The sequence below is a fragment of the Microcaecilia unicolor genome, chromosome 9 (assembly GCF_901765095.1).
Source record: "Microcaecilia unicolor chromosome 9, aMicUni1.1, whole genome shotgun sequence".
NCBI classification, from domain to species: Eukaryota; Metazoa; Chordata; class Amphibia; order Gymnophiona; family Siphonopidae; genus Microcaecilia; species Microcaecilia unicolor.
In genome coordinates, this window is record NC_044039.1 from 139,242,428 (window position 1) to 139,267,270 (window position 24,843).

General features: G+C 44.6%; 1 protein-coding gene across 1 annotated transcript in view; it reads right to left on the reverse strand.

The window, feature by feature from the left end:
* The window catches only part of TTBK2 (tau tubulin kinase 2), a 237,559-nt gene that overhangs the window by 144,322 nt on the left and 68,394 nt on the right, over window positions 1-24,843 (reverse strand). Inside the window, 2 exon segments of the mRNA XM_030214295.1 lie at window positions 1,995-2,135; window positions 12,030-12,103. Of these exon segments, the coding sequence (XP_030070155.1) occupies window positions 1,995-2,135; window positions 12,030-12,103 (215 nt within the window).

Consider the following 24,843-nt stretch of genomic DNA (forward strand, 5'->3'; position numbering starts at 1 on the left):
TTGCAAACCGTACGAGGAGAGACTTGCCGACCTGAACATATATACCTTGGAGGAAAAGAGAAGCAGGGGTGACATGACACAGACGTTCAAATATTTGAAAGGTATTAATCCGCAAACAAACCTTTTCCAAAGACAGGAAGGTGGTAGAACTAGAGGACATGAATTGAGGTTGAAGGTGGGCAGACTCAGGAGTAATGTCAGGAAGTATTTTTTCACGGAAAGGGTGGTAGATACGTGGAATGCCCTCCCACGGGAGGTGGTGGAGATGAAAACGGTAAAGGAATTCAAACATGCATGGGATAAATACAAAGGAATTCTGTTTATAAGGAATGGATCTACAGAATCTTAGCGGAGATTGGGTGGCAACGCCGGTAATTGGGAAGCAAAATCGGTGCTGGGCAGAGTTCTACGGTCTACGTCATGATCATAACTGAATAGATATGGAAAGTTCAAGAACACTGCTGGGCAGAATTTATGGTGTGTGCCCTGAGGAAAAAATCAAACTTGGGTACACACATAAAGTATCAGATACCATGTAAAATGAGTTTATCTTGTTGAGCAGACTGGATGGACCGTACAGGTCTTTATCTGCCGTCATTTACTACGTTACTTATTTTCGAAAGTGATGGGCGCCCAGATTTCGACCCAAATCTGGAGATGGGCACCCATCTCGAAAAGGCGCCCAAATCGGTATAATTGAAAGCCAATTTTGGGCGTCGTCAACTGCACTCCGTCGCGGGAACGAACAAAGTTGTTGGGGGCGTGTCGGACGCGTGTCGGAGGCGTGGTGAAGGCAGGACTGGGGCGTGTTTATCGGCCGAGGAGAGATGGGCGCCCTCAGCCAATAATCGAAAAAGGAAAGGCATTTTTACTGCGTATTTGGGTCACTTTTTTTGGACCCTTTTTTTTCTCACGAACAAGTCCCAAAAAAGTGCCCTAAATGACCAGATGACCACCGGAGGGAATCGGGGATCACCACCCCTGACTCCCCCCGTAGTCACTAACCCCCTCCCACCAAAAAAAACAAACAACAACTTTTTTTCCAGCCTGTATGCCACCCTAAAATGCCATACCCAGCTCCATCACAGCAGTATGCAGGTCCCTGGAGCAGTTGTTAATGGGCGCAGTGGACTTCACCCAGGTGGACCCAGGCTCATCCCCCCTACCTATTACACTTGTGCTGGTAAATGGGAGCCCTCCAACCCCCCCCCCCCCCAAAACCCATTGTACCCACATGTAGGTGGCCCCCCTTCAGCCATAAGGGCTATGGTGATGGTGTAGAGTTGTGGGCAGTGGGTTTTGGGGGGGGGATTTGAGGGGCTCAGCACCCAAAGGAAGGGAGCTATGGACTTGGGAGGTATTTTACTTTTTTTTTTTTATTGTTACAAGTGCCCCCTAGGGTGCCCGGTTGGTGTCCTGGCATGCGAGGGGGACCAGTGCACTACGAATCCTGGCCCCTCCCACGATCAAATGCCTTGGATTTGTTCATTTTTGAGCTGGCCACCTTGGTTTCCATTATCGCTGAAAAACGATTACACCCAGCTCAAACCCGCACAAACCCGATGCATTTGCCCGGCACAAACCGTATTATCGAAAAAAAAAAGACGGGCGCCCATTTTTTTTTCAAAAATACGGTCTGTCCCGCCCCTTCATGTACCCGTTCTTGGACATAGACGCCCATAGAGATGGGCGTTCGATTATGCCACTCCACATATGTTAGATATAAGCAAAAAAAAAACAAACAAGTAAGCCCTAGGTATTTAACAACAAAAAAAAATGCCTTTTCTTAAATGAGTGGTTTAAACAGGATTTCTAGGCCAGAAATATAAAAATCTCAGACTCATTTAAAATTGCAACCTAGCAGTACTTAGCTGAATTTTGGACTACCTGAAAACAAGATCCACATTTCATTCACATTCATCAACTTGTAAGCATTCTGAATTAAGGCTAGAAGATTCATTTGCATTGTTCGTATCTCAGAGGTCCTTACTCACCGGTTTAATATCTCGATGTAAAAATCCCACAGAGTGGATGCTCTCAATAGACTCTAGGATTTGCTTGCCCAGTCGTAAGGTGGTACTGATACTAAAAGTTCCTCGGGATTGACTCCGACGCAGATCTGCCAGATTTCTGCCCTGGCAAACCCGGCATAAAATATATTAGTTTTAATGGATATGATTTATTTTACCCATCACCCTGCTGCAATAGTAATAAATTTGCATGCAAATTTAATGTATATAATGAGTAACATAGGTTCATTGCTGTATCTGGAATATGTTTTGTGATTCTGTGTTCTGCAGATAGATATCAGCCTTCCTGAGATCAACATATTCCGACATGACTAACTTTCCTGCAAAATGTTTGACTCAAGTGATTTTGAACAAGCTTAGATTGAAGACTGTTTTCTGATGCTGACATAAAAAGCTGTGAACAGAAACCTCTTAAATTTAAGCTTGGCTACAAATGGCTCAAGTCTAGAATTTCATATCCCATTAGTATTCACCAGGAAGGCTAAATGCCACCTTAGAAATCTATAGCAAAATCAATTTTCCCAGCAAACATCCCCAAAGTACCAATTTTTAACACCATCAGACTTGAAAGTGTATTCATATTCACACTAAAATATATATTTTTTAATAAGGGGATCCTCAGGCATCACAATGCAAGTGCAATCAATGATCAGGTTCTTGAAATAGCACTGCATACTCCTCTTTGGTCCCTCATTTGTTTGTTAAATATTTTTATATCAAAAATTCAAAAACTACTTAGCTTAGAAAATGAATGGAGCCTCTGCCAACACAGCCAGGTTTCACAATCTTCTTCAGGGTAAAGCTCCAAAATAGCGTCTGCAGTTTTCTCGCTATTTTGGAGCTTTACCCCTGAAGAAGATTGTGAACCTGGCCATGTCGGCAGAGGCTCCATTCATTTTCTAAGCTAAGTAGTTTTTGAATTTTTGATATAAAAATATTTAACAAACAAATGAGGGACCAAAGAGGAGTATGCAGTGCTATATCAAGAAACTGATCATTGATAGCACTTGCATTACGATATCGGAGGATCCCCTTATTTAAAAAAAATATTTTAGTGTGAATATGAATACACTTGCAAGTTTGATGGTGTTGAAAAGTTGAAAATTGGTACTTTGGGAATGTTTGCTCAGAAGATTGATTTTGCTATACATTAAGTATCCCTGCATCTATACTTTGGTCCAGTCAATTGATTTACCTTAGACATCTAAGCATGAATGCTCCACTAACAAACAGCCGAGATTGGGTGGCAGAGCCGGTGGTGGGAGGCGGGGCTGGTGGTTGGGAGGCGGGGATAGTGCTGGGCAGACTTATACGGTCTGTGCCCTGAAAATGACAGTTACAAATCAAGGTACGATATACACAAAAAGTAGCACATATGAGTTTGTCTTGTTGGGCAGACTGGATGGACCGTGCAGGTCTTTTTCTGCCGTCATCTACTATGTTACTATGTTACTAACAAATACATATTTAAAACATGGGAACACTTTCTGTGAATGTTGGCACCTTGAGTATGTACAGCTATAATAAATAATTTAGAAGTGTAATTAGGGTAGGAAAACCCCTGGAGGGGGATGAGGTAAAAAGATATGGGGTGGGTGGGATTCTTGAGGAGAGGGATAGATATGAAACATTTCCTATTGGCAAAGCTTCACAAACTGTGGGTCAGGATCCCATCACAAAACTCAAATTTGGGGGCATGACTCGGGTGGGTTGTCCATGGATATATCAATATTCTGCAACGAATGCATTTCAAGCTGTTCTGTATGGATTTGTTTGAAACTTTTAAATGCTGATATACTGATTTGCTGTCTTTGACTAAAGTGGTTTATAAAATAGTAATATAAAAAGATAATAAAACAAGACAAACATACAGAACATAGGAAACATCACTAACACCACTGACCAGCCATACTGTTTTTATCTGATATTTTTTGCACCTATTTTATTTGAGCTTTATAATGTATGAATTATTTGTCATCTCCCAAGAATTGTAGACTGTGCAGACTATACATTTTTTTTTTAAACAAACACTATTTTCAATATAACTTAAAACAGCGGGTTGCCAAGGGGGAGGCTAGCAGCATACAGGCCAGAAATCCAGCTAATGTGCCAGTTTTCTGCTGGCGCTGATCACTCGTAAGTCCCCCCTCCCCCCCACTCCATGGTCCAGCAGCATCTGCCTCTTCTCTTTCCTCCCCCACCCCCCCCAATCTTTCAAATTTGCCTTTATCAGCAGTAGCAATGATTAACATGCACAGCCTCTGACTGAACCCAGGACCTTCCCTCTGCCACATTCCACCCAGGCAGAAACAAAGCTGAAGCTTATTTTCTATTTAGTGATTAGAATATGCAAAGTTTTGCAATGTGCATCTGTTTGAGCTAAGACCCAGGACATAAATTTGAAAGTGGTCCTCAAAGCCCACTACAGCTGTGCCTTCTTCAGCTTCAGGCAGGCCTGGGGCCCTCTCTGGCAAGGGTGCCAAGGGCAACTGCCCTGGTTGCATCCCCTTAACACCATCTCTGATATTTTGCTACCTTTATATTTAGCAAAGTAAAGAGGGAAATGCATCTCTATTTCTTCTAGGCTACACCAACGTCAAGAGACCACTTGTGTGGTTGCAGGACCTGACTCGGCCAGACAGTTGTTTTTCCTTGCCATTATGTGGCTCTGAGTGACATCCCCTGACAGATGGTCCACTTCCATATCCTGACATAGGAGGTAGGAGCCTGTCCCTCTTTCCTTGTTAATATAGTATACTGCAACCCAACTGTCTGCTTGAATTAGAATTGATTTGCTAACCAATCTTAGAAAACTTTTTGGAGTATACCACACTTCTCTTAGCTCCAGGAAATTTATCTACTGACCTTTTTCCTAAGCACAAGCCATGAGTGTGGAACCCATCTACATGAGCTCCCCATTCCAAGCTGGATGAAACCATCATTTGTGGAATTTGGAAGGATATTCCTGTGGCCAGACTGAACTATGCACTAGAACAGCCAGTCCTTCAGAGGAGAAGCGACAGAAAATCACATCCTGAAGGTTCCTTGAGGCTTGAAATCATTGGGAAGACAAGCTCCACTGAGCTTGCCTCAAACTAAGGTGTGACATGGTAATTAGACAGTGGAGGCTATGAGGCCCAGTATCCTCAATACCTGCAAAGCTGACACCTGCTCACTCTGTTACACTTGAGTGACTACTGAAACCAGAGACTCAGTCTGCTGTTGCAAAAGAAATGCATACGCCTGAGTTGTTTCTAGTGGGGCTACAATGAACTCCAACTGTTATGACAGGCTAAGCTGTGATTTAGAAAAAGTTGGCAATGAATTCTAGTAGCTCCAGCCGATGACCCTCTCGACCCCCCCTCCCGCCGCTGTCGCCGCCATCAGCTACCTTTGCTGGCGGGGGACCCCAATCCCCACCAGCTGAGGTCCTCTTCTTCTGGCGCAAGGCTTCGTTCTGTTTCTGTGAGTCTGACATCCTGCACGTACAATATACAATGTGCAGGACATCAGACTCACAGAAACAGAACGAATCCTTGCACCGGAAGAAGAGGACCTCAGATGGCGGCGGTTGGGGTCCCCCGCCAGCAAAGGTAGCCGATGGCGTTGGCGGCGGGGGGGGGGAGGGGTCGAGAGTCTCATCGGTGGGGGGGGGGGGGGTCCATGGCCAAATCTACGGGGGCCTACGTGGTCCCACATAGCTACGCCATTGGTGTACTCCCAGTTTGCACAGAGGCTGCGATGACTGCTAAGCATTTCATGAACACTTTTGGTGCGACACAAAGCCAAATGGCAGACCGTAATACTGGAAGCGATGATTCCCTACCAGGAATCTTAGATACTTCCTGTGACTTGGATGTATCCATATGTGGGTATAAGCATACTTCAAGTCGACAGAGCATAATCAATCTCTTTTTGAATCATGTGTATTAGGGTGCCTAAGGAAACCATCCTAAACTTTTCTTTGGCCAAATATTTATTTAAGGCCCTCAGGTCTAGGATGGGATGAAATCCCCCCACCTTTTCTGTGATTAGGAAGTACTTGAAATAAAATTCCTTCCCTCTGGTGGAACAGGCCCATCCTCCTTGGCCTGTAAGAGGAAACAGAGGTCCTTGGTAAGCAATTCCCAATGAAGAGAGCTTAACTTTTATGCTGTCAGTGGGCACTTTGGACACATTCTTTCCAACTGCAGATAATAACCTACCTGGACAAACTTTAGAACTGGAAAAGCACAAAAAAAGGAGACAATCCAAAACCTCATGGATGTGTAGACAACTGCAAGGGAATGAGGCAAAGAAGGCAAGGGCTTCCAAAGTTTGAAATATGTAAGATCTTTAAAATATAGTAAGAGATTCAACCCATCTAGGACCCAAAATGGCCGTGTTTCAGCGTGTGAACCTGCCTCAGGGGTCAGCAAACCTGTAAATATATGCCAGGAGAATTGCTGGTAGCAAAAGTAGCTAGATTGAGGTCCGTATTATAACAAGGCACTAGTGCTCTGCTAAGCAAATAACTACTCTGAAGAAAAATCAGCAGTGTACTGCTCACGAAATAGGAATAGGACCTCAATTTACCTACTTTTGCTACCAGCAATTCTACTGGTATATTTTTACAAGTTTGCTGACCCCTGAGACAGGCTCACATGCTGAAACACAGCAGTGTCGCATCCTAGACTGGATGAAACTCTGACTACATTAAAGGTCCTACATCTTTCAAACTTTGGAAGTTCTCGTCTTCTTTGCCTCACTTCCTTGCTGTAATCTTTAGAACCCACAGGTCTGAGGTTACAAACGAGCTACGTTGCTTGGAAAGAACTCAGCCTCCCTCCTACCAGAAAGTCATCTAAAGGGCAGTTATTCTTTCCTGGAGCCAGTGCACAGTTCATCCCTTGATTTGACTGGGAAGCTGGTTGGGACTTCTGGGTCCTTGGCTGTCTTTGGCAAGAGCAAGAACCCTGAGTTGTCTAGGAAGACTGAAATGGAGAAAGATACCTACATCTTTGAAAAGTAGCAGGATCTCAGTTACCCTTTGCTAAAATACCTCCTAGAAGAGGAGGCCTAGATGGAAGTGGGCCTAGAGAGGGATGTAAGAGTGCTGCTTGATGAGGTTTGTTGCCTCTTACACCTTTTCCCCAAAATGTTTCTCTATAGCACAGAACTTCTGCCAGCTTTTCCTGCACTTCAGGCTTGAAATCTGAAGCCATCAACCAGGCAAGTCCACAGACATCAATTCCTATTATGGAGGATCTGGATGCCATATTGAAAATATTATATATTGCTTTGCTCATGTGTTTCCCACACTCACTTGCTCCTTGGCTATTAGTTGGCTGAGTTCATTGGTCTTTTCCTGGGGGACAGCATCAGCAAATTTCACCACATTGCACACAGTGTTCCACAAGTGAATGCTCCTGAAGAGCTGGTATGGAGCTATGTGGGATATAAGCTTAGCATTATGGAAAAAAAATTTCCCGAAAGACTCCAAGGTCCTTGCCTCCCTCCCCAGATGCACCAAAGAGCTAGTCTTCATACTCTTGGCTCTTTTCAGAGTGGATTCAACCACCATGGAATGGTGAGGAAGCTGGAGTTTCTCAAATCTCAGTCTTCTGTACTCTTTGTATAGAGACAACTTTCTTATTCATTTGCTGTACAGAGAAAGGGGGCGGGGTCTCCCACATCTTTATCTGTACTTGCTTAAAGTGTAATGCTTTCCGCAAGGAGAGGTGAGCCCTTGTACTCGATGAGGGAAACCCTTCACCGGGCTGTCGGTCAAAACCCCGAGTTCCCCAGGGGTTGAGCCCCTGAATGCAGGTAGCCAACAGCAGAGAGAACAGTCCAGCACAAAGTCCACAGGGTTAGACCAGGCAGCAGAGAACAGAAGATCCAGGGACAGGCAGTGGTCAGTACCCGGCAGCAGACAATAGTAGATCCAGGAACAGGCAGAGGTCAATACCAGGCAGCGGTCAGTAGCAGGTCCAGGGACAGGCAGAGGTCAGTAGCAGGTCCAGGGACAGGCAGAGGTCGATACCAGGCAGCGATCAATAGCAGATCCAGGGACAGGCAGAGGTCAATACCAGGCAGCGGTCAATAGCAGATCCAGGGACAGGCAGAAGTCGATACCAGGCAGCGGTCAGTAGTAGAGCCAAAAGCACTGCAACTAATCAGCGAACTGAGTAGAAGCCGAAGCACAGAAGGACTGACAGCAGTCTTAAATAGTGTAGAAATTAGGCCCAAACTAGCACAGCTGAAATCAAGATGGCTGCCCCCATCGGTGACACCCTACGCCCAAATATGGGCTTCCTTCCTAAAGCTGCCCTACTCCAAAGATGGCTACCATAACTTAAGCTGCCCCCTACTAAGATGGCCGCCCAAACCTGGTACAAGCCAAAAACAAAGATGGCCGTCCGATCCTTCGGTGCCCATACTCTGCATAGACAGGGAACGTGACAGTATCCTCCCCTAAAGGGCCCCCTCTCTACCCCGGACCAGGTTTAGAAGGGTAACGGGTATGGAAGTCTCGTAGCAACTTGGGAGCGTGAATCTGGCTAGCTGGTTCCCAGGATTTATCCTCCAGCCCATAGTACTTCCATGCCAAGAGATAGCATAGGTGTCCGTTCTTAAATTTTGAGTCCAGGATGTCTTGTACTTCGAACTCTGGCTCCGAGGAGATGTCCAGGACTGGCCCTGCTTTGGGTGCAGAGTGCCACTTAGAAGATACAAACGGTTTGAGTAGGGAGACATGTAATGCATTGTGTATTTTGAAACATGGTGGCAAGCGTAGTCTATAAATCACGGTTCCTATGCGCTCCGTGATGGCAAAAGGCCCGATGAATCTGGGCGAGAATTTAAAGGAGGGCAGTCTGAGCTTGAGATACTTAGTATTAAGCCAAACCCATAGACCTGGTACCAGCTGAGGGGCGGATTGCCTCTTCCTATCGGCAAACTTCCGGTAAGTCTCTGCGGCCTGGTGGAGGTGACCCTGTACGTCCCTCCACACCTTGTGGAGATTAGTCAGAGTTCTGAAAAGTTGAGGAGGAACAGAGGCAGGAACTGACCCTGCCCCCTGGGGCATGGGAAGAGGCAATCGTGGGTGCCAACCGTAGGCTGCAAAAAACTGAGAATTGTGCGCAGCTGAATGGAGGCTATTATTATAAGCAAACTCTGCCCATGGTAATAATGAAACCCAATCATCTTGACAAGCATTAACATGCATTCTTAGATACAATTTCAGTGTTTGATTCATTCTCTCTACCATGTCATTGGTCTCGGGATGGTATGCCGAGGAGAATTGGGTCGTGATGCCAAAACTGGAACACAGGGCCCTCCAAAATCTAGAGGTGAATTGAGGGCCTCGGTCACTGGTAATACGACTTGGCAACCCATGTAGACGGAAGATATGGAGAATAAATTGTTGGGCAAGAACTGCCGCTGATGGAAGACCCTTCAGGGGAATAAAGTGGGCTATGCGAGAGAAACGGTCTATCACCACCCAGATGACCGTACACCCCTGGGAAGCCGGTAACTCTGTAATAAAATCCATTGACAGTTCTTGCCAGGGAGTTTGCGGCACTGGCAAAGGTTGAAGCAACCCCCACGGCTTTCCGATGGGTCTCTTGTGTTGAGCACAAAAGTAGTAGAAAAAACGCGAAAATGCAACGAAAAAAGCTGAAGGCTCCTCAGGACGTGGTGAGAGGGACAAAATACAATCTCTCTCTACCGCGGACAAAAAAAGAACTGATGTCCCCGCGCGTTGGGGCGGGAAGATGGCCACACGCGTGACCGAAGGCTCTAGCAAACTTTGTTGCTAGGAAGATTTCCGGACCTCAGGGCTGCCATGGGCATCACCCATCAGTGAGAACAAGTAGCCTGCTTGTCCTCGGAGAAACAAAGTCACCAGACAACAAAGGTAGAAAAAATCATTTTATTTTCATTATAATGTTTGGAATATGTCCACTTTGAGAATCAGGTGCTCAACATTAAAAGTTTATATTTATTTACTTATTTATGGCATTTTATCCCACATTAAACATGAATTAGACTGGAACCTGGGATCATTTAATTTGCAACAGCAAAAATCACATTAATTATTCAAAAGCATGCCAAATGCTTTTAAAGTTCTGCTATTCAGGTTAAATTGCCGTTGGCACTTTGCGATAAATAATTAGATTTTGGGTTGCTGTTTGGGCACTCGGTCTCTGAAAGGTTCACCATCACTGTCTTAGGGTATTTACTTAGCCCCGCTAAACAACAGTTAACCACCCCCATCTACTAGAGCCAAAATCCACAGACTAGAGCTCTGAAACTGAGGTCCCCAAGGACAAGAGAACAGCAGACTGAGGGGAGGACCAAACAAAAGAAAGTCTCCTCCTTCCCCTTGGGACCTTAGCCATTTGGCTTCACAAGTAAACAGACCAGGGGCTAGAGCTTGGGTATATGGATAGTTGAACCCCTCCATACTCAACCAGGGGAAGATCTGTGAACTGATCCCTGGGTGTGAATCCTGATCAAGGCTGCATGTCAAAAGCTGTAATTTGTGGACTGCATCATGGGGGAGACAAGACTAATCAGAAAACAACATAGTGCACCAAACCAACTCACACCATCTGATAGAGGCAGAGAAGCTCATAAGCACCGCCATACTGGGAAAAGACCAAGGGTCCATCAAGCCCAGCATCCTGTCTCCGACAGCGGCCAATCCAGGCTTCAAGAACCCGGCAACCACCCCCCCCCCCCCCCCAAAAAAAAAAAAAGAAATGATTTTTTAAAACGTTCATTGGACTGGCTGGTTCCAGGGCTGTACTACTCCTTATACAAATGATGACATCACCAAAGTGTCCATATTCTCTCCCTCTATCTGCTGGTCAGGGGACATAACCAACCCATCTGGAGACTGGTCTAGTTGCTAGCAGACAAGAATGTATAGATCATCTGGATAGTCAATGAAATCACCACTATCTGGATAATTTTGTATGTCCTCTCTCCTTCCCTCCTCCTTCCACCTCCTTTTTTTTTGTTTTTTCGTTAAATATAAATAATAGGAGAGAAGATAATGAGATTGTATATAACTTAGATGAGTTATCCATGAATAACCTATCAAATAACCACCTTGAAACTTTTCACTGTATGGATCGTGTTGGACTGAGCATCCCTTTTCTGTATAGGGCTTAAAAACGTACAGGTAGTGGACTTATACATTCCCTGGATGCTGGTGAACAGACAACTCCATTTGAAATTTGGCCCCTAAAAATTCACATCTTCGACATGATTGTACCAACCTTTCAATGCTACTTTTAAAGTCATGCATTCCATCACACTAAAAGAAAAGGAAATTCTTGGCCTAATACCAAAGCTCACACTTTCCTTAGATTATATTGATTGAATGGTGTCAGAAGCAAACATATATCTTATTGTATTACACTGCAAGCTCACATTCATTATTCACATTTAGGTGGACAGCACAAGCAATAGCCACAATACTCATTGTATTTTTGTTTTGGCGGGGGGGGGGGGGAGGGGGAAGAATTGCTAATTTTTTCTTACCTAAGTTCAAGGCAAGGTAGAAAAGGTATTTCCATGCCTCAGGTGACTTACAATTCAATTTGTACTTGAGCCAGCAGATGGTGAAATGATATTCCATGGCCATAACATGAGTTTGAGAAATGAAATTTGAATCCTGACTTCCCTAGTTTACCACCCACTGTTCTAATCACTCACTAAGCTACTGGGGTATGCATGACAAAAACTTTGTTTCAGGGTTTTCATTAACTTTTTTTGTCTTTTACATGTGAAAATATATTTTACGCATTTTAATTCACAAAAAAACTAAATGAAAACAAATGAAATCCTATCTCATTCTACCCCATTGCAAATCCCCAGGATTTATAAATTAAATTAGCACATTGACAGTATCTGAAGTTATACAGGAAAAAGGTGGGATAGGAAGAAAATTTAGAAGGAAAATCATGCCTAAAATTTAAACTGGATCATTTTGATGTAACTCACCTGCAACTGCATGACTACATAGTTGAATCTGTCATTCCTTCCACAGCCTATGAACCTGCATACATGATCCTTCCCTACATATAAATATTTTAAAAACCAAAAATTATTACACTTGTTTTTCTTAATTCACATTTTTAATTTATAAAGCCCTTCTACAAATTGCTAATAGTTTCAATTGTATATATTTTTACCATCAGGAGCCCTGAGGACTATTTTATAGTATAAGTTAGTTTTTACAGTTACACAGAGACATATGCCATTTATATTAAAACCATTAATAAGTTGTATATCTATAAATGCCTTATAAAACAGCATTTTATACATACAAATAGCTGCTTATAAAATTATATGGGATATACGCACATAACAGTAAATGCTACCAAAGCACAAGCATATACTTTTTTTACTCAGTAGACATAAAAATTAAGAGTAATTTTTTTTCTCCCGATTTTGTTATTAACAAACAGTGATAAATTTCTAGGAAAACAATAAAATAGAATAAAAACTGAAAACAAAGGTTCTTATATTTTTTATACCTTATATAAGGATTTTATAAATACAAAATGTTTGTGTAAAGTTTAAGATATGTTAGATTAAAATTGTGTTAACATTCTGTACACTGCCTTGCATGACCTTCCAGTTAGGATACGGGTATATAAATATTTCTGATTTAGGAATGGAAAGCATTCACATCTCCATTATGTTCAGCTGTATATCCCTTCGGTCTAAGTGGGGGGGCTTAGCTTATTGAGCACAAAACTTTTTTCAATTGCCTGCTGTATGCAACATCTTATGGACTGGATTCATACTTCCTCCTTTTTCTTGCATACCACAGTTGAGACTCGCTTATTAGAACCATATCATCTTTGTTATTGGTTACAGTCTCTAATATTTTACTACGACTATATGCACACATGCTCCTTTAAGCTCTAAGATTAACAACAGTATTCATTCGCATTGGAGGATGTTACAAGTGTACGATTGCTTTTCGGAGCACACAATGTGTGCAAATAGTTCTAGTAAAACATTAGGAGAGTTATTCACTTATAAACGTTTGGACTATGTGAATACTTCTTTTGAGACTTTGGGACATTATAAATGTGGATCTTGTCAGTGGTGCGAATTAACCATTGAAGGTCCTATTTGGCAATATCTGCTGACTGGAAATGCGATCTATGTTCGCTCTCAAACCACCTGTTTGACAAGCAATATAGTGTATGCAATCATATGTCCTTGTCAGAAAGTATATATTGGCAGATCAAGTCAATCGGCACGTGCTCGTTTAAATGAGCACAAACCCAGAATTAAAAATCAGGTGTTGATGGCACCATTAGTGCAACATTGGATGGAATGTCATCATTCGCTTAATGATATTAAATGGAGAATTTTGGATTATGTACAGTTGGATTGGGAGGGTGGTAATATGCATCAACTTTTAAATTTCAAAGAACAGCGCTGGACTGTCCAATTACAAACTTTATATCCCGCAGGGCTTAACTCTGAACTTGACTGGTGGTCTTTGGTCTGATTGGATATGAGATAGTTTTTTCTAATCCAATCAGAACACACGTTTTGTGATCAGCTGTGTACTATTTAAATCAAATGTTTGTGCCGGCAAACCGCAGCCATTTTTTTTTTCAAATTTCTGCGGGAGCATGACTACTCTGTAGCTGTAAGTAATTAAGTATATATAAGGAGTGATATTTTTTTTATTATATCCATTAGAGCAGCAGAATGAATTCTATGAAGTGCATAATCAACTTTTGTTTTTCCAGAGAATCTCTTCCCTGAGGAAGATATTGAAACTTGGCCATGCTGGCAGAGGTTCTCCTGCTGTTTAAAATGCTGCCGATGTAAAAGATAAGTGCTGCTATGAATTTTTTTCAATTAAGAAAAGTGTTAAAAATCTAAAAAAAATGGGGGGGGGAAGTGACGTCACGCTCCGCAATGGAGGTCTAGAAGCGGAGCTCCTGAACACCAGCTGAGAAAAACAGATTATACAGCGATAATCTGAACCCTCAAACAATCTGAAACGGCGCTTTAATAAGGCGAGAAATTAGTGCTCACGGAAATGTCGAGTGCTAAAGCGAAAACGCCAGATTTAAATGCGTTTGCCTACAGCCAGCGGGACTTGGCGCCAACAATGCAGGCTGCAGATCCAGTCACGAGCAAAGAAGACACGCGATCACGGTCCCCGCCGCTAAGGAACGAACGTGGGGAAGAAGGGAATAGTGATATCCCCCCAGATAAATGGGAACAACTGAAAAGCTGGTTCCAAGATATTAAATCAGAGATGAAAGAGATGCGCAAGGAATTTGCGCAACTCGGTGCGGAGCTTCGAGGAGAAATAACCGAGTTGGGAAATAAGAGTCGCCGGGACCGAAGCAGGACTAGAGGAACACGCAGACTCCCTAAATAGCATTGAAAACCGTATGCTGGAACAGCAATCAGACAAAACAAAACAAAACAAAAAAAGTCGAAGACTTGGAGAACAGGAGTCGCAAGTCTAATATCAGAATACGGGGGCTTCCGGAACTTCCAGAGCATAACAACTGTGAGCAGGTGGTAAAGGCCCTGGCGGCTCAGATTTTGACCACGCCGGAGTGAACAGTGTTGCCCGGCGATATACAAATAGAGCGCGCACACCGGACGCTGGGGCCACGCCAGACCAATGCGCCCAAGGACATCATAGCATGCTTCTCTGACTTCAAAGTAAAGGAAGACCTTATGCATAAAGCAAGGATAAACGGCCCGATCATATGGAATACCTACCCACTGGACCTGTTTCAAGACATATCAACTACCACCCTAAAACGTAGAACAGCGCTAAGACCACTCACTGAAAGCTTGCGAGCGGAGGGGATCAAATATAAATGGCAGCACCCCTTTGCCCTGATGTTTTACAAAGCAGGCAAACAATGCAGGATAACTTCAATGGAAGAGGCGCGAGAACATCGGCAGAAGCAACACGCCCTAACCACCCACCAAACGCTCCAAAGGCCAACAAAGCGAAATGGCAGCGGGCCTCGCAGGGGCGAGGGCGCCTAAGAAGACAGCAATCAGGACACGCAGGGACCGATCCCCGCTGATGGATTACCACAGATGGAGTTCGCATACTGAGGAGAGCGCCAACACCTGACATGGTTGCTATATTCTAGGACAGAGGGACAGACAAGCATAAACGGCTGGTAATGTTCATGGGTTACGTATCACCTCCCTGCCAGGCATGCCACATCTGGCGAGAGGGGCATGTCTAATATGGTTACTGGGGAGGAGGGGAGGGGGATGGGCAACAGAGGATAGGGGGGGGAATATCAGAGGTACTACTGCATGCAGAGATATAATTGAACATGGCCGTTAAGGAATTGAACTGTGTCACACTGAATGTAAGAGGGCTCAATTCACCCATAAAGCGAAAACTTATGTTTAAAGATACGCTACGCTTAAATGCTGATGTGATTTGTATACAAGAAACCCATTTGAAAAAATGTCATGAGAAACTAGTTTGCCACCGACGATACCCCATTATAAAATTCTCCTCTTGCATAGAAACACCCAAGAAGAGGGGGGTACTGATTGCGCTTTCGGTATCTCGTCCTTGGCAAATTATAAAAACCATAAGTGATAAAGAAGGCAGATTTGTGTTGATGGTGGTCTCTCTCTGTAATAGCCAATATACCATCCTAAATATATATGCTCCTAATCAAGGCCAGGGGTCATTCTGGGAAGGGATAGAGCAGCTGCTGCAACACCACCAACAGGGACACTTACTCATGGGAGGCGACTTCAATGTCACACTCCATCCGTCCATAGACAACTCGACAGGCTCAGCGACATATGCAAAAGCAGATAGGAACCTGCTGAAAATGTTCATAGCCCGATGGGGGTTGATAGATATTTGGAGGGAAAAACATGGAACTGAGAAAGACTACACATATTACTCCCCCAAATTTAAGTCGTACTCCAGAATAGACGGTTGGCTTGGAGATGTCACTATAGCGAACAAGACACAGGTAGTACATATAGAACCACGTACATGGGCCAACCATTCCCCAGTAGTATTGGCAATTAACGTGGGGCCTATATTTGTAGGCCCGAGATACTGGCGCCTGGATGAAGCCCTACTACATGATGAGAAAAATATCCTGGAGATAGAAAAATATATTTCTGAATATCTCCAGTTTAATGATGTAGGGGGGATCCGGGCAGCAAGCCTATGGGAGGGTCTCAAGGTAGTGGTTAGAGGACAGTTAATAGCACTACGCACCCATGTACGAAAAATTCATGTAGAACGGGAAACAAATATCAGAAAGGAGCTCAAAAGGCTAGAACAAACTCACAAAGAACATCCATCAGACGCCAAGGCGGCAGAGCAGCTACACCATTACAACTAAATGAGCTTCAATTAGAAAGCCTAGCCGCACAACTGCAACAGGCCCAGCAAGAACACTTTGAATTTGGGGACAAAGCGGGTAGACTATTGGCCAATAAACTTAAAAAGCAAGCCCAGCACAACTATGTAGGGGGGATACAGAACATAGCTGGAGAATATGTCACACAGATAGAGCAAATACAGAACGCCTTCATAGACTACTACATATCATTATATGAGAAAGAACCAACACTAGGGTTAGCACGAGCAGAACAATACTTACAAAATAGCGGTATTCCACAATTGAGAGGAGAGAGGGAGACCCTGTCAGCCCCCATAACGCTTGAAGAAATCACCTGGGCAATAAGAGATAGTGCCCATGGTAAAGCTCCGGGACCCGATGGGTACCCTATACGATTCTACAAACTATTTGCAAAACACCTAGCGCCAATCCTACTGAGGCTATTCAACGAACTAGGAGAGGCTCAAGAGATCCCGCAGTCGTGGAGACTGGCAGCAATCACTCTACTCTTAAAGCCAGGAAAGGACCCCAAACAATGCGGCTCCTCCCGCCTGATATCCCTCCTTAATGTAGACTATAAACTCTTCACAAAAATACTGGCCCATAGATTACAAAAGCAGATACCCCATCTAGTACATGTAGACCAAGCAGGATTTATAACCGGGCGACAAACGTTTGACAACATTCGAACTCTTATCCATGCTATTCAATACACGTGGGATGACCAAATACCAGCACTGCTGGTTTCCATCGATGCAGAAAAAGCATTTGACCGAGTCGACTGGTCATTCCTGTTTGCAGTTTTGCGTCAGGTGGGGATATCGGGAAGATATATGTCATGGCTACAGCTAATATACAAACGCCCTCTAGCGACATTAAAAATTAATGGGTCATATACAAATACATTTCCGCTAGGAAGGGGAACTCGGCAGGGATGTGCCCTCTCACCGCTACTCTTTGCCCTTTCCCTGGAACCACTAGCATGCATACTGAGGAGCGATGGGGAAGTACAGGGAATAGTGAGGGGACAAAAAGAACAAAAACTAATGCTATTCGCAGATGACATACTGCTAACCCTTACACAGCCCGCGATATCGGTACAAAAGGTGATAGACCATATGACATACTGTGGGGCGATGTCAGGATTTAAACCCAATCTAGCCAAGTCTATTCTGCTAAATCTTACAGTACCTGAGGCAGAGCTACCAAGCTTGCGGGCAACGTTTCCCTTCATAAGGGCACAAAAATCCATCAAGTATTTGGGAATACAGATAACTCCTGAGGTGGAGGGGCTTTTTCAGGCTAACTTTCCCCAAAAGATAGATGAACTCTTTCAAGACCTGGATAGATGGGAAGGCCTTAATACGTCATGGAAAGGTCGCATACATGCCATTAAAATGATGCTACTTCCCAAGCTCCTATACCTGTTCCTGGCCTTACCCATCCCAATTCCTAGATCTTTCTTCACACGAATACATAAAAAGATGTTTAGATACATCTGGAGGAAACGCCCACCATGAGTGCGAAGAAATATGATGTATCAGACAAGTGAGCGGGGAGGTATGGGAGTGCCCAATATCTATCTGTACTACCAAGCAGCGCAATTGAGAAACTTGGCGGAGTGGGGCCCCGGGGCATTGAAGAAATGGATACATTGGGAGAGAGCATGGATAGGCAGATACGCATTAAAAGACATTTTATGGATACCAGGAAAAGAGCTGACACATATTACAGAGAGTACCTCTGGCCCTAAAGCACCCGCTCCAGACATGGCTGCAAATCAGAAGGCGCATGTTTCCCGAAAGGACACATTACCGACAAACGGCAATAAGATGGGCGACGGGCTTCCCATTAGGGAGATCAGAAAAGGTTTTTGACCAATGGGCTAAAGCAGGCCTACGTACGCTAGGCCAAGTCTGGGCGGAGGGGACTATGATCAGCTTCTCTGAACTCCAAGAAGAATATGGGCTAACAGAGAGAGACCTTGTATATTACTGTTGCTTGCGCAGCTTCATTAGAAAGCACGCGCAAGATGAATTAGATCTAGAAGAAACAACCTTAGAATCAGCGATGCGGAGGGGAGGGGGCAGAGGGAGTATATCCCGGATATATCTGGCACTGTTGGGAAGGACTGATCCCCAAGTGACCTATCACACAAAATGGGAGAAGGCGGTACAAACCACATATACTAGATCAACATGGATGAGTAACTATACGTAGCTCCTTAAAGCGTCTCCAGCACAATCGATAAACGAAAATGGGTTCAAAATATTCTACTGGTGGTATTACACCCCAGACAGGCTACAAAGGATATATCCGGGATACTCAGGACAATGTTGGAGAGAGTGTGGCCATAGGGGCACATTCTACCATATATGGTGGGAGTGTGAGAAGGTGCAAACATTCTGGAATAGGGTAGTGGAGCGGGTAACTATTGTACTGCAGCAGCCATATCCAAAAAGAGCAGAGCACTGCCTACTCCATTTCAGACCTCGGACAATGCCCAGTGGACAGCATAGACTGGCTACTTAATACTTTGCAGCAGCTAAACTAGCGTTGGCACGAGCCTCGAAGCAAGCACAAGTACCAGCATTACATACAGTGACTCAAAAAGTAGACTTCGTATATCAGATGTCGAAACTAACGGCCAAGAGGAAAGGCTCCATAACGACCTTTACAAAAATATGGTCGTTATATGAACAATATAAAGAACAAGAATCATCACATCTAGACTGAGGGGGGGAGGGAGGGAGGATGGGACTGGGGTTCAAGGGGAAGCAGTAATTAAGAGATATATGTAATTGGCTTGATAAGTATGTACACTGTTATACTTTCAATAAAATATATTTAAAAAAAAATCTCAAAAAAATAAGAAATAAAAATACAAAAAAAGTCAATGTGGGTTGATCTATGATGATTTGCGCCTCAACCATTTCCCCTGGTGGATAATAAATATTGAACATTGTGTTCGTATGGTGAGATTATCTGATGATCCCCGAAGCATGAAAATATTGTATAAAAGTGTCTGTTACACTGATTGAGAATATTTCACTACAGAGAAGTATGCAATTGAATTGAATTAAAGAGATAAAGGAAAATATACTTGGGACAAGGTATAAATAATATTGTTCGAAAAGTCCCCACACATGAAATAGTGGTCTGCTAAGCAGTGGATTTTCCCCAAGTCCATTTTAATAATGGCTTATGTTCTTTTAACCCCGCTAAGCTAACTGCTTTTACTACATTTCTCTGGCAACAAATTCCAGAGTTTAATTACATGTTGAATGATGAAATATTTTCTCCGATTTGTTTTAAATTTGCTACTTTGTAGCTTCATTTGTCTAATGCCTATTGAAAATCCAGATACACAATATCGACTGGCTCACCTTTATCCACGTGTTTGTTCACCCCTTCAAAGAAATGTAATAGATTGGTGAGGCAAGATTTCCCTTCACTAAATCCAAGTTGGCTTTCTCTCATTAATCCATGCTTTTGAATATGCTCTGTAATTTTGTTCTTTATAATAGTCTCTACCATTTTGTCCGGCACCGACATCAGGCTCACTGATCTATAATTTCCTGGATCACATCTGGAACCTTTTCTAAAAAATCAGAGCTTAGAGGGTTCTTGTCCTGGCTGGTCTCTATATTGCAGTTACATTCTGATGCTGGCACCCTGAGCATTGAAAGAGCCCATCGGTTAGGCCCTCGTTGGCCCACAGACGCACGTCCCTGAGTAGTCATCTTTAAGTTACTCAATATGTGCACAAAGCTGAAATCTTACGGGCTATTCGCAGTAAAGGGCCACTCACCTTTGAAAAGGGTAAATTAGGGCTTACCTGCTAATTTGCTTTCCTTTAGTCCCTCCGGACCGGCCCAGAATGTGACTGACAGGTTGTGCACGCCTTCCAGCAGGTGGAGACTCAGAAAAAAACTGTGACTCTAGCGAGCCAATAAGAGCCCTTGCCAGCTAGAGAAAGATCCAGTAATAAAGTAACAAAGCAGAAGTAAAGCCACAGAAGAAATACATAACCTGTGCATCCAAAAACCTGAGCAGCCACCGGCACATTGCCAGCATAGGGTGAGTGCCTCCAAACATATCATGGTCCTGCAAAACAAGACGTACAGTATATCAGAAAACATTTTTTTTCTTTTTTTTTTTAATACAGAAATAAACTAGCAACACAGCTCCAAACAAAGAAAATCTCTCTTAACTTCTGAAAACACAGATATCTGAAGGGAGGGATCTGGGCCGGTCCGGAGGGACTAAAGGAAAGCAAATTAGCAGGTAAGGCATTACCCTTCCTTAGCGTCCCTCCGGACCGGCCCAGAATGTGAACCTAGTAGCCCTGCCGACAAAACGTACACTCTGAAAGCAACCTGCCGATGACTGAGGACGTCCAAACAGTAGTGCTTAGAAAAAGATTGCAAAGATGACCAGGTCGCCACCCTACAAATGTCTTCTGGAGGCACCAGACAACGCTCTACCCAAGAGGCTGCCTGACCTCTTGTAGAGTGAGCCTTAACATGCTCCGTAACAGGTTTCCCAGAAAGAAGATAAGCCGAGGCAATCATTTCTTTAAGCCATTGAGAAATAGTGGGCTTAGAGGTCAAGAACCCTTTGTGCGAACCTCCAATCAGAACAAACGACTGGATCGCCTAATGTCATCAGTAGACTTGATATAGTGTTTCAACACCTGTTTGACATCTAAACACTTCAAATGCCGCTGCTCTTCCGAGCTGGAGAAAGAACCCAACACAGGCAATACCACCAGCTGAGAAACATGAAACTGAGTTACTACCTTGGGTAGAAAGGAAAGAACTGTCCGCAAAACTACGTGATCGGAACAGAACTCTAAAAACGGCGATGTACACAACAACGCCTGCAACTCCGAAACTCGCCTAGCCGAAGCAACGGCCACCAAAAATACTGTCTTCAGATTCAAGTCCTTCAGAGTACAGGATGACAAAGGCTCGAAGGGAGGCTTACTAAGAACCATAAGCACCAAATTCAGATCCTAATGAGGAACAGAACATTGAGAGCGGGGACGAAATGAGATTAACCCCCCTCAAAAAACGCACCACATCTGGATGACTAGCTAGAGATCTTCCCTGGACACGACCACGAAAACATGTGAAAACCACAATCTGCCCCTTAAGAAAAGCCAAAGCAAGGCCTTTGTCAAAGCCCCGCTGCAAAAAATCCAAAATTTGCAGAACCGAAGCACGAAAAGGAGATAAACTAAACTCCTTACACCATCCCTCAAATATCCTCCAGGTGCGGACATAATTCAAAGCGGTAGAAATGCGACAAGAGCGAAGCATAGTAGCAACAACCTGAGTGGAATAACCTTTCTAAGTCAGCTTAGCCCTCTCAAGAGCCAGGCCGTAAGACAGAATCGATCCAGATCCGGATGAACAACCGGACCCTGCGACAACAGATCTTGCATGACCGGAAGCCTGAAGGTAACATCCACCAGGAGACGCCGAAGGTTGGCGTACCACGGCCTTTGAGTCTAATCCGGTGCCACTAAAATCAGACGTCCCTTGTGAGACTCGACCTTCTGAAGAAGATGCCCTATCAGAGGCCATGGAGGAAAAGCATACATTAGACCGGTTGGCCAGGATTGAAGAAGAGCACCCATGCCCTGCGCTTTGGGATCATTGCGACGAATGAAGAACAGAGGAAGTTTTGCATTGCTGGTGGAGGCAAATAGATCCATCCTGGGAGACGCCCCAATGATTGACCAGTTGCCAAAACGCCACTTCGCTTAGCGACCACTCTCCGGGATAGAGCCAGTGACGACTGAGAAAATCCACCTGATCATTTAGCACCCCTGCCACGTGAGCCACTGATAAAGCTACCAGATGGATGTCCGCCCACGGAAGCAGCCGCGACGCATCTCGCTCCAGCGGCAGACTCCTCATCCCTCCTTGCTGACTGATATAAGCGACCACGGTGGCATTGTCCAACATCACTCAGACTGCCTGGCCTCTCAGAAGATGAAGAAACCTCTGGAGCGCCAGAAGAATTGCTCTGGTCTCTAACAGATTGATTGAGAACAATATCTCCTGATGAGACCAAAGACCCTGAGCAAACTGCCGCTGACAGTGAGCTCCCCAGACCTGGAGACTGGCAGCTGTCGTCACCACAGTCCAGCTGGGCTGATCTAGAGGCATACCTTTGGTCACACTGGCCTCTTGAAGCCACCATCGAAGACTGGTCTTCACTTGGAGTGAAAGTGGCAATCTTTGATGAAGAGAATCCGTCTGGGACGACCATCTCGACAGGACCGCTGGAGAGTCCTCATGTGAGCCCTGGCCCACGGAACCACCTCAATTGTTGCTGCCATGGAACCCAGAATCTGAAGATAATTCCTTGCTGACGGACACGGATACTGCAAGAACTGACGAATGTGAGTCTGCAACTTGAGGACACGTGCCGGCAGAAGAAACACGTGACCTTGCTTTGTGTCGAACAGAACTCCCAGATACTCTAACGACTGAGCAGGCTGAAGATGGCTCTTCTGCACATTGACTACCCAATCTAGGGACTGTAAAACTTCTACCACCCGAGCGGTCACCTGAACACTCTCGTGGAACAACTTTGCCCAGATCAACCAATCATCTAAGTAAGGATGGACTAAAATGCCCTCCTTTCTGAGGGCCGCAGCTACAACTACCATGACCTTGGTAAACGTACGAGGAGCAGTTGCAAGTCCGAAGGGAAGAGCCCGAAACTGAAAATGGTGACCCAGTACTGCAAAACAAAAGAAACATTGAAGTGCAGGACGAATAGGAACGTGGAAATATGCTTCTGTAAGATCGAGAGAAGTAAGGAACTCCCCCCCGGACCGGACCGCAACAATGATGGACCGCAAAGTCTCCATACGAAACGAGGGCACCTTGAGAGCTTGATTGACCGCCTTGAGACCCAAAATTGGTCGGAACGAGCCCTCCTTCCTGGGGACCAGAAAGTAAATGAAGTAACGGCCTTGACCCTGCTCCGCCAAAGGGACTGGACAAATGGCTCGAAGGTCCAGAAGTCTGCTGAGAGTATCCCTGACGGCTCCGGCCTTGATGTGAGAATGGCAAGGGGATTCTAGGAAAGCATCTGACAAAGCGTGAGCAAACTCTAATGCGTACCCGTCTCCAATAACCTCTAATACCCACTGGTCCGAAGTAATCTGGGCCCAACTCCCTTGAAATTATGCCAATCGAGCACCCACTTGAACTAGAGGCTGGGCCTGCAAACCTTCATTGTTGAGAGCGGGAGGAGGAGGAAAAAGAACTCCCTGCCTCTCGAACTCCTCTATGACCTCCTCAAAAGGACTGAGTCCTTTGGAAAAATCTGGAGCGTTGTCCCTGAAAAACTTTGCCTGGCCGAAATCAACGAAAGTCACGGCCTCTACCATGACCTGAGAAATTGCCACGACAAGACCCTCTCGGACGATCCTCCGGCAACCTTGGAACTTTATCCTCACCCAAGTTATGCACTAGCTTGTCTAATTCTTCTCCAAACATAAAGGAGCCCTTAAAGGGAAATTTACTAAGCTTGGACTTAGAGGCCACATCCGCCGACCAACCACGCAGCCAAAGCGTACGACTGGCCACAACAGAGAGAGCCATAGACATAGAAGAAGCCCGAAGCAAATCATAAAGAGCATCTGCCAAAAAGGCTGAATCCATTTCCAGCTTAGCCACTTCATTATCAATAGCTGAAAGATCATCTGAAGAATGGTCCAACACTCTCTTAGACCAGCGGAAGCAAGCTCTCGCTACCAAGGACCCACAAATTGCAGCCTGCACTGCCAGAGCAGAAACATCAAATGAATTCTTTAACAAAGATTCAATACGGTGATCCTGGGGATCTCGCAGAGCTGTACCACCATCTACCGGGGCAGTGTTTCGCTTCGTAACCGCGGAAACTACCACATCCACTACTGGGGGGCGTAAAAAATCTTTATCTGAGTCAGGAACCAGATAAAGTCTAACCATAGACCTAGCAAGCCGAAAAGCAGAATCAGGAATCTCCCACTGAGCCTGAATAATATCTCTAATATCTTGATGCATAGGAAAGGACTTACCTGCTCTGCAAATACCCTTGACCAGCAAATTCACCTTTCTGGGCTCAGACACCTGAAGATCCTGATCATCAAAACGCAAAGTAGAAGAAACCTGAGAAATAGGCTCCCGAAGGTCATCTTTATGAAAGATCCTTACAACCGAAGGATCCTCTCCCACCGGAAGAGAGTCCTCTTCATCTACTGTCTGCTCCAGCTCCTCAGAAAACCATGCTTCCTCCTCTAAATATGGCATTTCTTAAACAGGAGAAAAAGAAAAATCCTGTTCTGCCTCCTCAGGAAGCGTAACCAGTTTTCTAGGCAAAGAAGCCCCCTCCAGAGAACCTTTTCCCGGAGG